This window comes from Hippoglossus hippoglossus, chromosome 8 (assembly GCF_009819705.1).
Source record: "Hippoglossus hippoglossus isolate fHipHip1 chromosome 8, fHipHip1.pri, whole genome shotgun sequence".
NCBI classification, from domain to species: Eukaryota; Metazoa; Chordata; class Actinopteri; order Pleuronectiformes; family Pleuronectidae; genus Hippoglossus; species Hippoglossus hippoglossus.
Genome location: NC_047158.1, coordinates 20,734,947 through 20,752,009, shown reverse-complemented (window position 1 = coordinate 20,752,009; position 17,063 = coordinate 20,734,947). Strand labels below are relative to the sequence as shown.

At 46.5% G+C, this 17,063-nt stretch overlaps 1 protein-coding gene across 1 annotated transcript in view; it reads left to right on the top strand.

Moving 5' to 3' along the window:
* The first annotated feature begins 12,221 nt into the window (after nucleotides 1-12,221).
* The window catches only part of usp43b (ubiquitin specific peptidase 43b), a 43,843-nt gene continuing 39,001 nt past the window's right edge, over nucleotides 12,222-17,063 (top strand). Inside the window, 3 exon segments of the mRNA XM_034593284.1 lie at nucleotides 12,222-12,833; nucleotides 12,835-13,207; nucleotides 15,653-15,655. Coding sequence (XP_034449175.1) covers nucleotides 12,568-12,833; nucleotides 12,835-13,207; nucleotides 15,653-15,655 — 642 coding nt within the window. The 5' untranslated portion in view covers nucleotides 12,222-12,567.

The following is a 17,063-nucleotide window of genomic DNA, read 5'->3' as shown; positions in this document are numbered from 1 at the left end:
GGAGTCATTTTAATGATACGCTGCGGTTTCCCCACCGACCAATGAGAATGAGGTCAGACGAGATCATACCAGCCAACCAGGGAGGACGACTCCAGCCCTGCATGTTTGAATGTGAAAAGCGTCGGGAGTGTAACTTCACAACCAAACAAGGGAAAATGTGATTCAGGTCAGAAACCACAAGAGATCCAGGTCTGTTGAACCTTCACGTATAATGGAGGTGAAACAAACAGAAACTGTGGACCTGGAGATGACATCATCAGCCGAGGCTCCACTGCCAGACGCTCAGTGTAGGGAAGATCCCCCCCCCCAAACACTTGGCAAGAGAAACGTACGCTCCAATCCCCTTTTATTGCTATTTACCTCTTTGCCAAGCTTCGACGAAAGCACATAGTTTCACAAGATGAATGTGAAAGTGAAAAAAAGACCCCACAGCTCGGCTTCCACGATCACTGAGCCTCCCCTCAGGTTTCATATCGTCCGTGTGCTTCCACTTTCGTGTTGATTCTTCCCACCTACAGCAGATTCCTGCAGGAGGGACGTGCGCTCCGGGTTTCCGTGCTCTCTCTCTCGTCGAGGTGCATCACAACAGATCGCTCGGGGAGTCTGACTCGCGGCCGAACGGCACTCAGCACACCCCACACTTTTTCTAAATATGTACACAAGTGCACAGGAGAGCACCGGCGGGGCCCAGAGGAGACCGCGCTGGCGCTCGCTGCTACACCCGCGGATCATAAATCCACCGTCGGACAGGCAGGCTGAGCGGGAACGTTTAGACACCGTGGGTCAGGTGATTTATGGATCGAGGTAACCTCTGCAGTTTAAAAATAACAAGAGCAACCCTCGCCTGGGATGGAATACCTCTGCACTGCAGCGATACTGTAAAACCACTCTACAGACATTTCATCCACTCCACAGGAAAGTGTGAGTTAGAAAGATCTGATGAGTTATGTGATAGAGGGGGTGATGTATTATAAAAAGACCCCCAGCCCCTTATATACAGTATATGGATGAAATGCTGAAATGGAGCCGGTGTAATGCAGGGAGCTCATCGCCTCTGCTAGTTGCTGAAAACACAGGGAGTTTAATGAGTGGTCGTTAATGGAAATATTATGGGAGCACACCGTTAACAGCCTCTTTCCTCGCCACTCGGGCCAAAACCGTTTCCTTCTGACTGCTTTGTACACGCCGTGTAGATGGAGCATCACTCACTCCCGGCGAGAACCTCCGACGAAGACGAGCTCCGGCAGCCCCCCCCCCCCCCGGCTCCACACCCCCGGCACCTGCAGGACACGGGAGAGCGCCAGTAACTCACGCCGTGGCAGCAGATCCCAGCTCAGGCCTTTCCGGGTGACGGCCTGCCTACGCGTGGAGGATTTACTCTGATGACAGAATCCGCCACTTCCTCCGCCGGGGGCCTCACGTTTAATGGAGTGCAAAGTTCCCTTTAATATTTCTGCAGGTGTCAGCGACGGGGACAGTGTAGCACAGAGGTCTTCTTCTAATGGAGAAGCCTCGTAAAATGTTCCATAAAAACTCATTTTTTAAGAGAACGGGAGATATCAAATATGCAGCAGAGGGAGATTATAAGGATTTCACTTCATGAAGATGGTGTAAGACAGGAGGACTAACTATTTAAACACTCAGCTGTTCATCATCTACTTTGGAAAAAGCCTGTTTTTTCTTTGCTGAAAACATGAACACTTTGTGTAAACATCGGTTGAACAGCGTGTGGGGCAGATAACCCCCTCATCACTCCACAGGACGAGACACTTTGTCTTCATTTGCCCCCAGAACACGAGCGCCCTTTGATTCCACCGACCGCAAATTCAACTCGATAATGAGGGGACGCAGACAGATTGCCGTTATCCTGCAGACACTCATCTCCGTGGCTCACACACAGACACACAAACATTCGCTGTGGTGGGTGTTGTTGTGTTTAAAAGGCACCGAGAAACAATCTAGCACAGTTTCCCCCCCCCCCCCCCGACCACATACAGCTGTCATCGTCTCCATTCACAAGGCCTAGATGAGCAGGAAAACACTAATCATGTCATCGCAGCGCTGCGGAGGAGCGAGAGCCCCATTTAGCGAGATAGCAGCTTGTAATTACGTGGTCCTCCGGGGCCGTGGCGTTATGGTGGGCCCTGACCAACGCCAAGAAAAGCAGCGGAGGGAGCTGATTAACTTGGACTTGCCTCGAAGCATTCTTGTGCAATGTCTGACTGCACCGAGCCACTGGTGCGCCCAAAACAGTCGTCACTAATGGTGTTCATTAATGACAAGTGAATGCTCTTTAAATACCTCATAGACCAACACACACACACACACACACACACAGAGATGGAAACACAGTATTTTTACATGTTTGCTTACATATGCTAACACACAAATAAACACAGATTCCTCTGAGCCACTGCTTGATCCTGACGTTATTTTAATAGAAATATGTTAAAGAAGCGTCTCTGAGGTTCAGACACTGCAGAGCTCTGATATAAAACACTAACCTCAGCACACTCCCAGTGGAGTTGGTGGTAATAAGGTATCCCACGGTATTTAAACATGGAAACGATGCCCGTTTAATCACCGTCATGGAGAAACACTGCTGTGCAAAGTGCTCAGTAAGTGCAAGATAAATGCTTAAGCACCACTGTCTGTATTCGCACCAAATTAGTTGTGAATAGGTGTTGTTAATGTTTCCTGTTCCATTTCTGATGTTCGGGGAATAAAAGTAAAACATGGATTCCCATCGTTGTCAATGTGTGAAAAGAACAGTTTGTGTTTAGCATCTTTTAAAAACAAGAAATATAAGTCAAAGTGCTACAAGACAGGATTTACATGCAATGAATGTTTAACATAAAAAATTGACGAGACAAATGTTGGTGTGGCTTCTTGAAGATCCTACTCAAGCTACAGATGTAGAGGTCCAGGTGCTTTCTTGAATGTTCAGTAATCTACTCACAGACCGTGGATGGGAATGTGAGCACGGTCGAAGACTCACGCTTCAGACTTGGTGAGATTTACTTGGACGTGTTTAAAGTCGACTTCAACGCTGCTCAACACAAATTCACAGATGCAACTCCAGCACAAAGGTGTCAGTGACTGGGAGCCGCCACCTTTCCACACTGGGAATCCTTCAGTAAACTCACTCGACTCTACGTTATATACATCATTGTTTAAATATGTATGTTGCATTTCTAAATATCACATGCACCGAATGAGTTACTGCACCGAGTGTTTCAACTTGAAAACACACGTGTAAATTTGACAAATAGAACGTTTAGAGAGTAGGAGTGTGAAGCTCACGGTAATACTAACAAAACCATCTCTGAGAACACACAGCGCAGATGCAATCACAGTTATGGATCACAGTGTTTTACATGCATTGACTCTGCTGCATAAACATCTCTGGGTTTCGTCAGCGTCGGGCCGCAGGCGAACGTTCATCTGATGAGAGCTGAACGAGGTGAAATGAGGAAGAGCTCGTTTTGTGGTTTTGCGAAAAACACAGCCGTGTGCTTCTACTACATCATGTGAAATTCTCTGTAAACAGAGGTGATCCGAGCGCATACCAGAGTCTTCAACACGTACAGTATCTGTTTTATGTCCTGCCACAGTAACACCAAATACCTTGATCCAACGGGGGGGGGGGGGGGGGGGGGGGGGGGGGGGGGGGGGGAACTAAAGAGTAGCGTTAGAAAACACAATTTGATTAGTCACGGGTGTATTTACGAGATAGACGTTTAATTGATTCAACAAATGGTTCAACCCAGCGATATCTATGTAATCCTTCACCTTGGTTCCTGCAGGGAAGCGATGGTGTCAGGGGTTTATCCAATTAGCCGTGTGCTAAGAGTGGCTGGGCCAATCAGACGCCTCTAAAAAGGGCACGGCCGCACGATCACAGATCAGAAGAGCCAAAGAGAAAAGTGAAAAACCCCAAACACGGCAATAATGGAGTTTCCTGTTTTGTCCACAAGCTAATGTTCAATTACCAGGCGGTTTCTTAAATTGGTTTTGCAAACTACTATTAGTGACAGGAAAGCTTAACTAATTCAAGCTTGACTAATATCGTTAGGAGACCACACACCGTGTCCCTGAGCCGTCTCACCGACACAATCAGAAAGGTAGAGCAGAGTTTCCTGTTTAACAGTTTGGTCAAAACTAATGTTCGATAAACTTATTTTGGAGACATGTTTTCTTAAAAGCTCTACTTCCTGAACACCACTGTAAACTGGGAGCACATGGGGGGGGGGGGGGGGGGGGGGGGGTTCCAGCCACTGTCATACTTTCACTGGGTTTTATAATAAAGCTGGACGAGAGTCAGCGGTCAATAAAATGTCCCGCGTTTCCAAACAAACCGCTGTGTTGACGGACTGTGACGTGCTGGCAGCGCAAATTACAACAATTTGCCTGAAGTCATTCATAATTAGGGGAGCCGCTGTGCCAAAGCCTACAACAGAATGATGCTGGGCCACCTCTGTGGTTCTCTACACCGACTGAACTCCCAGTAACATTTCCACAGGAAGTTTGTGATCCCCTGTCCCCCATCCTCTGCTAAACACTGCCCTCTGCAGGGGGAAGGGGTGCGGGCGTACGGGTGGGGGGGACAATAAGTCTCCTTTTGGACTGATGTGCATAAAGAGAGACTGTTTTTTGGTCATGCTTCAGACCCACAGATTAATGTTATATACGAGGGAGCTCTAAGAGGCATTTTGAAGTTTTGCGCTTGTCGTGTTCGGCGTAATTCCCCCTGCGCCCCGGAGGTCGGCTGCCGAGCGTGACTGAAGGCTCTTTGAGCAGAGGTGCCACAGGTCATCTATGTCGGAGGGAGAATTATGACTACTTTTTCCTCATTTGTCATCATGGGTACACAGCGGTGAATGGGTCTCCACCCACACAGCCGGGTGGTCCTCCGAGCTGAATGTGACCCCAATAGAGACCTTTGAAACGAGCCGCTGTGAGCAGCGCCTGCCCGGGCATGAACCTCGCTTTTGTCATCACGTCAGGGGGCATTGATTCAAGACACATTATGCAAAACACAAAAGGGACAAATGGAACGTCTGTTTGCTATTGAAATGCGCCGCGAAGACGTCAGCTTACTTTCATCATATCAAAAAACAAAACGTCACATTTTATCATCGTTGCAATGTTTTCATCTGGGTTTGTTTGGTGTTTGGCAGGATTATGCAGAAAGTACCGGACTTGGGACATTTGGTGGAAGGATGAGTTACAGGTCAGGAACGCACCCGTTAAACTTTGGTGCTTATGCAGGAATTTATTTAGACTTTCTTTAACATTTTCCTTGATTTCTCTTCAAATAATTCACGGATCTTGATGAAATAATTCATGTTTAGGGGTCTGATATTTATGAGTTTTTGCAATTAGGTGCAGATCCAAATAAAAATCCAGATCTAGTGAATTTAATGAGGTTGCATAAGGAGACGGTTGAGCCTTGACGGAGGAATTCACTCTATTGACCGTCATTCTGGTTATGTCCTGGAATGAAGATGTAAAAGTTCTGCAAGTTTCATCAGTCTTGAGCAAGGCGACTTTTTAAAAACCAAATTTTAATATATATATAAATAATAAGCGTTTTTCTCTTTTCAGTGATGAGATACCCAGCTGTGTTGACACATCAGTTTTAGAAAACTATACTTGATCATGCATCATCACGCGATCTCACCCTCCGTGTTGTTTGTGTGCAGTCTCCTCTTCCTGTTTGAAGAAGGGAATCCAACACCATCCTGCAAATGAATAAAATAAAACATAAATGTATCGTATTGTTCAGTTAAAACTTTGTTAAAGGAAGTAAAAAAGGGAGGATGGAGTTAGAGTGAAATCATAGAGACTTGTGTGAACTCCTGCTTCTCTCAGCAAACAGCAAAACTTTAATTAAAACGCAACATGATTAGATACCAGAAATGTTTAATTCATACTACTCTGTTTATTGTTGTAACTTTTGTATTTAATTACTTTGGTTTTGATTTTTTATTTAAAGTGCCTCAGTTTAATATTTTAAAAAGTTTATTTGATTATTTAAGATTAAAGACGGATGGTTCCAACTGCTTTCAAGTAAAGAAGTAAATAAGAAAATGGTTAATTTGAAGAGCAGATATTGTATTTTTTGAAATAATGTTCTTTTTCTTTGAAAGGTTATCAAGCGAATGAATTCTATCATAAAATCTGATTTTTTTTACAAAAGAACAAAGCAAATATAGAAGCAGACTGAAAATAAAAGCATTAGACTGAGTTGTCCTGTGTTTAAATGATTAAAGATTAAAAACCCTGTAAATCCATTTTCCAACACAAGTACCCTCATATTAAACTACAGCACATTATGTACACAAGTAAATTAAAACTGAAACAAACACAAGTATTTTACATTAAAACAGTAAATCCTTCATATGTAATGAAACAGAAAGTATTTACTCACTTATTTAACTCTCTGTGTGAATCTGAGGTCTTCACTTCGTTACCTGAACACGTGATGCTAATGGAAACACACGTGGAGACTTTTAAAGTCACACCTGAGCTTCTTCTCCTGACGCAGCACGTCACCACTTCCTGCTTTAGAAGAAGAAGAAGAAGAAGTGTTAGAAGAAGAAGAAGAAGAAGTGTTAGAAGAAGAGGAAGAAAAAGAAGAAGAATAAGAAGGAAGAGAAGAAGAAGAAGAAGAAGAGGAAGTGGAAGTAGAAGTAGAAGAAGAAGTAGAAGATGGAGAGGAAGAAGAAGAAGAAGAAGAAGAAACCTCTGACGTTGTTGTTCCTACGTGTGACCTGGCAGGTGTTGATGACGTCATCCAACTTGAAGTAAGAACAATCGAAAGAAGCTGAAAGGTGAGAACACACACACACACACACAAACACTTAAAGTCACACTTTCACTTACAAACCAAAGTTTATATACATATAAAACCTGAATGGTTTTATAGTAAAGCCAAGAAATACAACAACATCTGTTGTTTGTTTTTTTGAGGTTGTTCCAGGAAAAACAGCCAAAAATATGATCCCCTCTTGCATCTTATTTTAAATAATGAGGTCGAACTTGACGTCACGTGTCCTTGTGACATCAGTCGATCTACACAATGTGGTGGTTCGCATTTCGTGGTCCCAGGTGCGCGATTAGAGAACCAGATGGTTGTGGTATCCTGACTCAGCAGAAACCTTCACCTGCACAGACGAGTGCTCATAAAACAGAGAAGTGTGTGTGTGTGTGTGTGTGTGTGTGTGTGTGTGCGTGTGCGCGTGTGTGTGCGTGTGTGTGCGTGTGTGTGCGTGTGCGTGTGTGTGCGTGCGTGTGCGTGTGTGTGTGTGTGTGTGCACATACAAAAAACAAACTCAACAACGCATGGATGGATTTTCACCAAACTTGAAGGGGAATATCACTTCTGCTTCTGTCCTAAAGATCAAGGTCAATACAAATATTGTATTAAAAAGATGTGCTTATGAAATATCACCATTATATATGAGCAGCACCTCATTGGGGGTGTTCACAGCTGATGCTTTTCTCTCTGGTGTGTGTCACATTCCCATTTCACCAGTAGAGGGAGGCACAACAATTCATGTGTTGCAGCCTGTGCACTAAAGTCCCATGTGCCACCTTTTTAAACATGTACACCCACTGCATGCTGGGATTGACGGCTGTTGCCACAACCTGAGAGGAGAGAGAAGTGAGGAAGAGGAGGAGAGGTAGACCCACCAGGGGATTTGACCAAAAATAAAATGGTGATATTCAGGATTTAGCCTGCAGGCCCATGGGGCATAAGTATAATGCAATTCTATTTTAGTGCTCAATGGGAGCTGGTTTGGTTCCTTGCTGCATGTGCGTGTCTAGTTTCCTGGTATCAGTTCAGGAAACAGGGCTGGTTGTGGATGAAATGGGCCACGGCATGAACAGAAATAGCTCCGCGCTCTCCGGGTCGGTTACCTGATGTGTGCTGTTAAGCCGATGGCCGTCTATTCTCCGTCCAGGAGCGTTTGCTCGTGTGTGTGGGAGATCCTGCCCAGGCCTCGCAAGCTCCCAGGATCCATGAGAAAGCATAAGGCCTCTGCCAACTGCATTAAGATTAAAGGCACTGACAAGGAATGTGTTATTGCCAGCTCAGATGGGGCCTGCATAATCTGGGACCCGGTGGAAGCCAGAACTCGCCCACTCAACCCCTTCTGTTTCTTTTCTGCTGGAGCTAATTCACATCACAGGAACGGTTACATCACTTTGGCTGCGTGGAAGGCGATCGTCTCGTTGAACCTCGACAAACGTTGTGTAGAACATCGAATTCAGACGGAGCTGTTGGAACACGTGGGGCAGTATTGATTTCCTCCCGGGGTCCGGCTCTGCAGGCGTTCTGCGAGGAGTCAGGTGGTCCGACTCCTCGAGGCGATCAAAGCACACGACAAACTGAACTTTTGTTGTTGTTAAGCCGACAAAACTTGTGCAATACCCCTGCCTGTGGTTGTGTTTTCTGTAAACATGCAGCCATTGTAGGGCAGTGTGACAGTGCATTGTTCTTTCAACTAAGGGACAGTTTGTTCCTGCAGCAGACGGCAGATATGACTCAGGCGACCAGATGGTCTCTGTTGCCCACTTTATCTTTGGGGATGACATTTCCTTCTTTGCAGAGGCGAGCGTCACAGAAGCAAAAACCTCTCCATTTATAGGCATAACATTACTTAACTATCAGGTCAAGGTGCAGCAGCACTGATCTAATTATCTGTGCTCCACCAGAGAAATGCACCTTTCTGTCTCTTTGGTTTTTGTATTTTCATGACTTCATGTTCATGTTCAAAGGCTGGTGTCATGGATAGTTTGTCACATCAAAGAAAAGAAATCTAGGACACATTTCCATGAAAACACGTCTGTCGTATACATCTTGATGATTTACTCTCTGTTTGCAGCCATTCATTGTTTTTACCGGTCATCCTTTGAGGGTTGCTAGAGTCAATCCCGGCGAGAGGCGGCGTTCACCCAGGACAGGTCACCGGCGTATTACAGACATCCACAGACATACAACCATTCACACCATGGGGCGATTGACAGTCTCCCATCAACCTGCATGTCTTTGGACTGTGGGAGGAAGTCGAAGCATCCAGAGAAAATTAATGACGAACATGCAATCTCCACGTAGAAAGGGGTTCAAACCCAGAACCTTCTTGCAGTGAGGCAAACCACTGCACCACCGTACGACCACAAGACTTCACACGTTACAAAAATAGATTCGGGTCTTTGCTGTGCGAGAAATCATCTCTGCATGAGAAGCATTAAAAAGGTACCTGCCTTGTGAAAGGGAAATGCAGAATCGCTCTAAAAATAACATCAAATGACTTTTTGAAAGAGGCCGACAACACAAGGAGGAGAGAAACTCGGGGGTGATTTTTGCTTTTCAACAAAGAGCTCAGATCTATTAGAGATGGCAGCAGCACAGAGGTGCCGCCGGGGTCATTAGCGAATTAGTTTGAAAAGTTGCACGTCTCATCTGCGCCAGTCTTTTAGAGGAGAATAATGAGAACACTTTTTGTGAATGTCGTCATCTTTCTTTTTGCCGTCAGTGGGAAAAAAAAATACCTCAAGGCCAAAATTGGTTTGTTGAGACTGAAACGTCAGGGATTCAGACGAGAGGGGAAGGAGAGTCAACCCGACAAGTGTCATTAAAACAAGCCACGTCACTCTGAGCAGCTTCTCTGTGCAGGAGCCTGATCGGTGAGAAGATGGATCTCACCTGGTCTGAACTGGAGGGATCCTGAAGTTCCCCCCCTGGTGGAAGCATGAAGCCTTTGCTGGTTTTAAATACAAGACATGTTTCAGCAAGTTAAAGTTTCTTAAGCCCCTAAAAAAAACGTGTCTTTAAAAGCCAGCGTTTCGTTTTCACATCAAATAATTGTGATTAAAATAAGCAACAATCAGTTAAATCTTGGGGAAAAACCCAGACCCTTATCTTAAGATTTAAGACTCAAAACCACTGCGTCATCAGGACCGTGTGGGGGGGTGTTTACTGATAGTGACCAGGCAACGTAAGCACTAAATCCTCCCCACATTTTTAAGTCAAAATTAGCTGAATTGTGATTGATGCACCATCATTACGTTTTATTCCTCCCATCACTTGTGCTGAGAAGGTTTTTCGGGGCCTTTTTCTAATTACAGTTTACCTCTTCACTGGAACAGGTGTCATGTTTGGTGTGTGGTGGTTAAGAGAGGAGATTATTGTTTAGCCTCCTCTTCTCCGAGTCAGGTGATGTCGGGGGGGGGGGGGGGGAGGCGTCAGGGTGTTTGGGGAGGTTTGGTTCTATCGAGGGTTTTCAAACTCAATTCACACTCACACACCTATGGCCAATTAAGAGTTTCCAATTAACCTAACCCCAACGGACATGTCTTTGGAATGTGGGAGGACGCTGCTTTCTCCGTGCCGTCATGGGCACCATAACCTGGGAGGAGGAGGAGGAGGCGGCGTAGGAGGCTCAAAGAGACTTGGCTCACTCTTCAGGTTGCATTAGAAGTGAGGAGGAGACTTTTTTTGCTCAGCGCTGCGTGAAATCTGCAGTTTTTAAAGCGCCGGTGAGACAGGCCCCCGTGTGATCAAACATATCTATGCGGTGAGCACAGGAGATAAGCCGAGCTGCTCCCCTGTACTTCACGGCTCAGGAATGACGGTGATAATCCAGGAAACCGTAAGAAATACCTCCAAAGGCTTAGCTAATGAATTTTTCTCTGTCGGACGCTGGGTCACACTCACAGATCGCCCTTTTTTTTTTTTAACTCTGAATTGGCAGCAGTCAGTGCATTAAACAGCCTTTTATTCCCGGGGAGGAGTAAAGTGGCTGACAACAGGCACGAGTGTGTCAGCAGGAAGTTCATTGATACTGAAACATCAAACCCAGGTAGCTGACGTCACTGTCACTGAAAGATTCGGTGTTACACAGTTTAACGTTTGCTCACGGCAGCACAAAGATAATTTTCTCCATGATAGAGCAGTTTGTGAGTTTGCTTTATTACAACTCATCAGTTTTCTCTATTATAAATATATCCGCTCTGCATCGAACTTCTTGGTAAAGAATTATAATGTTGCTCAACTTTTTCCATGATACACTTTGCATCATTCAACCGTCTGATCTGTGGAGAGCAGTGGTGGGATGTCGTTAACCTAATTACTGCAGCACCGTACTGTAGAAATCTGGCTTAACTACGTCCCACCACTGCTTTCCACAGATTAGTAGGTTGGAAATATTCATGTAAACAGGGGCGTTGCAACAGGGTGGGCAGGCAATTACCTGGGGCCCCCCCAGAGAACGGCTAATTACATAATTTTAGAGGTTTGATTGAAGACTAGAACGTCTAAATGTGTGTGTGTATGATGAGGTTTGCAGTTAAACCTTACTACTTAACTATTATTTACGTGTGCACAGTATACACAGCTCATGCACTTTGTTTATAAGTTTGGTGTCAGGTGTTTCTTGGGGGGTGGGGGGGCCCCTCATCTCTTTTGCCTGTGGCCCCCAAATCCCTTGAAACACTATATAGTCTATATTGCAAATATAGTCTATATACTATATACCTTTTTGTTTTCTTAATAGTATTCTTCTAAGCTACGTGTCTACGTATCTTTTATTTTTAACTCCAATACATTTATTTGACAAATCTCGACGAACAGTTCATCGTGCACGTTCTGATTGCGAATTGTTTTTGTTTGTGAACATTGATCGTCAAGTCACAAGAACAATATGACCAAAAACAAGATGTGGACAATAAAGTTTATCCATCGATCAGTCACAGAAAAGCTGTGTCGCGTGTCCGATGTCTGAGCTGCTAAAAGATTTCTCCCCTGGTTAAATCTAGCTATAAATGTATTTCTACATATCTCTAATATCGTTCTTTACTCCATGAATCATCTCTTGACCTGGATTAATCTTTGTGACCCTTTCCAGGACCAGATTGGGAACCACTGCACTGAACTACCTGTGTGTGTATGTTCTTCAATTCACATTACCAATCTTATATAATTCATATATGCACCAATTTATATTTTATGTACATTTAAGCACTTTCAAATTGGATTCGAACCCTTTTACTTGTGATGAAGTACTTTTACTCAATAGTTATAGTACTTTGCAGTCAACCTACTACTACAAGCCTGTGTTTTGATTCATGTCCAGTGGCAGCATCATGAATCCAGTGTGCCCAGCTCTATGTGGGGGTGGGGGGGGGGGGGAGTGGGAGGGTTCTCTCAACCACCAGCCTCTTCCAGGAGATCTCGCTGGGAGCGCGCAGTGCTGCAGCTGGACGCCGGAGCGGCTCACGTCGTCGCCGGGGCCCGACGTGGATGCTGCGTTCCGGGGGCTGGAGATAATGACAGTGATTCAGTAAGTCGCTGGGATGGATGAGGAAGGTCTGCGGTCAGCGCCCGGTGGAGTAACAGGGAGGCTGCTGTTGCGTCCCGGCTCCGCGATGCCGTCACCTCTGCGCGCGTTTCCCTCCGCGACCCGCCGGACAGAGGACACAGGCGGAGAATTGACACACCGGCGTCGGAATCTGCACCAGACTCAGAATAACGCGCAGAGGCAGTGAGAGGAGCCGGACATGGAGAGACACGGCGGCCGAGCCGGGGAGGAGGCGTCTCCCGCAGCGAAGGAGGAGAAGCGCCGGGAGAAGAAGCCGAAGTCTGGGAAGCTTTTCCGAAAGAAACCGTTGAAGTCGGTGGGAAGTTTTATGAACAGGATCCTGAGAACTTTGGGCACTTTCGCCCACTTTGGAGACGCGGACGCGCCGGACGCGGAGGACGACGACGGGGGGTTCGGGAAGGGCGCACCGTGCACCCTCAGCGCCAGCTCGGGGATGCCCCGGGAGGGAGGCACAGGTGAGCGGCCGGGACCCGCGGGGGCGAAAGAACACCTCCAGCACCTCCTCCTCCCTGTGCACCGGCAGGGAGAAGCTGCTCTGCCAGTACGGAGACCGGGTCCCCGGCGTCCTGGGGCTGAAGAACCACGGGAACACCTGCTTCATGAACGCGGTGGTCCAGTGTCTGAGCAACACCGACCTGCTGGCGGAGTACCTGGGGCTGGAGCGGTACAAGCTGGGACCTGAGCCTCGGCCGGGTCACGGCCTGGTGAGGGGCGAGGAGACGCGGCTGGCCCGGGGAGAAGTCACGGAGCAGCTGGCCTCACTGGTCCGGGCCCTGTGGACTCTGGAGTACACACCACAGCTGTCCGTGGACTTCAAGGTACACGCAGATCAACACAAGCACAGGTTCTCCATGAGCCCTGTGGTGGCAACACCTTGGGTCTAGTGTTTATGAGCTGTAAAGGCAATTAAATGACGTGAACTATTGGTTTTATAATCTACATTTATATGTTGATCTTGGCTCATAATGACACCCAGAGTTTCAAACTGTCCTGGACCTTGCAGATGTTTATGTAGAGTCAACTGTTCCATCATTTATACAGCTTATAGGGTTGCGAGAGGTTATCTTGGTGCCAATCCTGGTTGACCTTAGGCCGTGAGGTGAGGTGCACCCTGGGAAGGTTCTCTAGTGCATCACAAGGCCAACAAAAGGCCATTTTCAGACATGACCCCACGGAGGATCTCCGGAGACTTGGGTCTGGACTTTCTCGGCAGTTTGCCACCGGCTTCGGCCCTTAGGGTTAGGGTTACAAAAAGCTCTCTTGACATCTTCACAGGCATCTTTTACATATATGTCACCTCTTTTTCATCCGAAGTTATTAGTTCTTTGTCATTTTGCGACTGTCACGTTTTAGAAATGTCGTCAACACACCCACTTGCTAGCGGCAAATCCTGCGGAGGTTCTCCTGCTGTGTTCTCACATCGACTCCTTCTGAGTCAGGGGGCTGGTAGGAGAAACACCTTCTAATCAAAGGGTGGGCCACCAGCGACGGCTCACGAGTTTGAATCTTGAAAGGCTCATTTTTAAATCCATGTTGAGTCTGAACCACGACATCATCTACCGGTCAGAGACGTCCCCCCAGACCCTACCGCCCCCCCGGCTGTCTCTCTCTCTCTCTCTCACTGCTCGGGACCACCACGCTCCTCAGACACTGTTAACCCCGGGCTGTCTCGTCTCGTGTCGGGCTGGTAGTTCAAACGAGTGGGGACGGCCGTGTGTGTGTGTGTGTGTGTGTGTGTGTGTGTGTGTGTGTGTGTGTGTGTGTGTGTGTGTGTGTGTGTGTGTGTGTGTGTGTGTGGTGTGTGTGTGTGTGTGTGTGTGTGTGTTGCAACTGGAGTCTGACACAACCGAGACAACTTTATCTTATCGCTCGAAAGGCATTTTTGGAATTTTCCAGAAAGTGGCACTTCAGCCCAACCGTGGGAACAGAAGGTAAAATGTTAGTTGCTGTACCACCATCATATTATTATTGTTGTTATTATTTATGGTCTGTCCTCAGCTGAAGAATAAGCTACTGTACTCAGACATAACCACATGTTATGATCATAAACACCTACGGAGTGCAGCAGTAGCCTTTATAAACACCAGTCACTGTAATTGCCAACAGTAGAATATAGCAACCGCTGTCTTTTTCCGCTGTGACTCGTCCTTCCAGGTGATTTTGAGGCTGCTGCTCGCTGTCACTGCAGCCTGAGGTCAAAGGTCACAGACTCAAGGCTCCATAGCATGACACTGGAAAATAAAAGGTTCACTCTGTCAGCAGCGTTTAATAAACAGCAGGTGTGTGAGGGTTCTGAGCGAATCGCCTCCTAATGAATCTCTGTGCCGCACCAGGAGCAACGTGGTGTTTATTTCCTCGTGCAAGCCTGGCGAGGGAAGCAGGGGGACCAGCGGCTGCTAAATCCTACGTCACCACGTTTACTTAGCTGCACCGCTTGTTGTGATTCAAAGTATGTTGCCGCAGGAAAGAGATGTTTTACTTTCTGCTTAAGAAATCTTCCTTTCGGGATCAGGGGATGTGATACGGGCCTATCAGGAGGCAGGCAGGCTTTCCCACTCTGCCCACGCTGGCGATAGAGCGAGAGAAGCGACCGCACTTTATCTGCCCGCAGCTCTGGATTTCTCTGAGCCATAGTTCATGGCAAGAAGTAGATAATATGGAGCAGCGAACAAGAAGCTCCACAATGGATTTATTCTTGGAAATGTTAATTACTCTCCTGGAATATCTTGACCCATTCTGTATAGGTACATGCACGTCCTTTCTCACACTTTGATGAAATGTAGCGAGGAGGCCCAAAGGTTTTTCCCGAGAGTAACAGGGGTTGTTGTTGTTGTTGTTGTTGTTGTTGTCGGGAATCAATTTCAACATTTAGTGTTTTGCTCTTCGGTCTTCGTAACTTCCCCTGTTTGGATAAATCTGATATCTGATATTTTTCGGGAAAACCGTCAGTGGGAGCGGCACGGAACATCTTGACGAGATTAAAAGACGGATTAAAAGAAAAACGCTGACAACTCCCCCCACTTATGTGATGGGAGGCTTCCTGTGTTAAAGAGCACACACTCACAAACAGACACACACACACACACACTGCTGTGGCTCTTGGTTTGTGGTCTGTAGGAGGTCCAGAGTTCATGCAGCCTCGGCCCTCTGAAATTGCCTGTTGAGAAATACCACAGCTGCCTGGAGGGAGGCATTATAGAATCTGATATCTGGCAGGCTCGTGTCTGCCAGGCGGAATTAGCTTCCAGTTGCAGGAACTCCAGACGGCACAAACCTTTTTTTAAATTTTTTTAATCAACCCTCCAAAATGGAATCGGCCTTTGTTTAAATGATTCTATAATCTATTCTTTTGTTAGTTGATTATTGGTTTTTTTGCCGGCCTCTGAGAGTCGGGGGGCTTTAATCAGAAGGGTAAAGCAAAGTTGCGGCTAAGATTGGAAAGACTTAAAAGGAGGCACCTATGCTAACCCGCCCTCACGTCACATGAATTTTGATGAGCCATGATCAAAAGGGCAAGTGTCGAAAAGGAATCTCTTCTTTCTGACATTCACCTGTTCACCGCGCCGCACGTTTTTTTTAGTTTCTAATGAATAATGGTGCTCGTGTGCACCTGCCCCTCCACATGTGGACTCATCCTGGTTTGATCCTCTTCAGAGGGAACGGCTCAGCGGTGGCCTCCGCACAGGTCGGTCGGCCGCAGAGTTTCAGGGACGAGGCCAAACAAGAACAACAGAGTCCTGAATACCTGGAGCTCTGCCACATTCCAGCAGCACCTGGACTGTAGGGGCGAGGCAGGTGGAAGCAGTTTTTATATAATCTTCATTAAAGATCAACTATCGATGCGTGGCTTTGTGATTCTACCCCCCTTCCGAGCCTCCACTCTCACAGATGTGTCTCAGACGCAGCAGTCCTCAACCTGGGAGCAGATGTGCGCCTTTTTGATCTGGACGGTTCTCGTGCGATTTTTAAGAATCCCCCCCCCTGGAACGATGGTGTGTTTGCTCCGAGGGGCCTGGACAGGGACAAACCCTGAAACTCAAACAGTTACTCAATAGCCAATTTATCAGTTTCCATAACAAGAGGCCAGGAGAGAGCAGGGGGGGGAGGGGTGAGGGGGGCTTGATGACTGAACAGGAATGTCATCCTCCCTTTGCACTGATGGGCCTGTTGAGGAAGCTACATTTATTTTCTGTCCACTGTGGGTTTCACAGCTATGTGACAATATTTGCTGTCTCCATGTTGATTTGTAATGGTTCCCTCTGCTGCTGGTTGCAGTTTAGTTAGTTTCCATTCGACGTATAAACATGGCGCTCGGGTGGACGTGCTACTTTTCAGCCTGTGGATCACATACTGCATGGTACATCTTTGCTAATGATGCTAGCCCCGGGGTTTTATTTTATTTTATTATTTTCCTCTTGTGTTTTTTTGGACACAGTGGACTTAAAAAGTCACAGTTTTCAACTTTCACCACCAAATTCTCCTGATTTCCGTCACAATCCAAATAACTATCGAAGTGTGACACTTCACATTTATCACGTTCTGACCCACTTTCACCAAACCAACATAAAAACAAAGCACCGCATGTATGTATTCAACACTAATTTGTCTGCATGCGTGTCAATCAATCACTGTTTCATTGTCAATGCTGTTAGCCTATGAGCTCGCGTCTCTTTC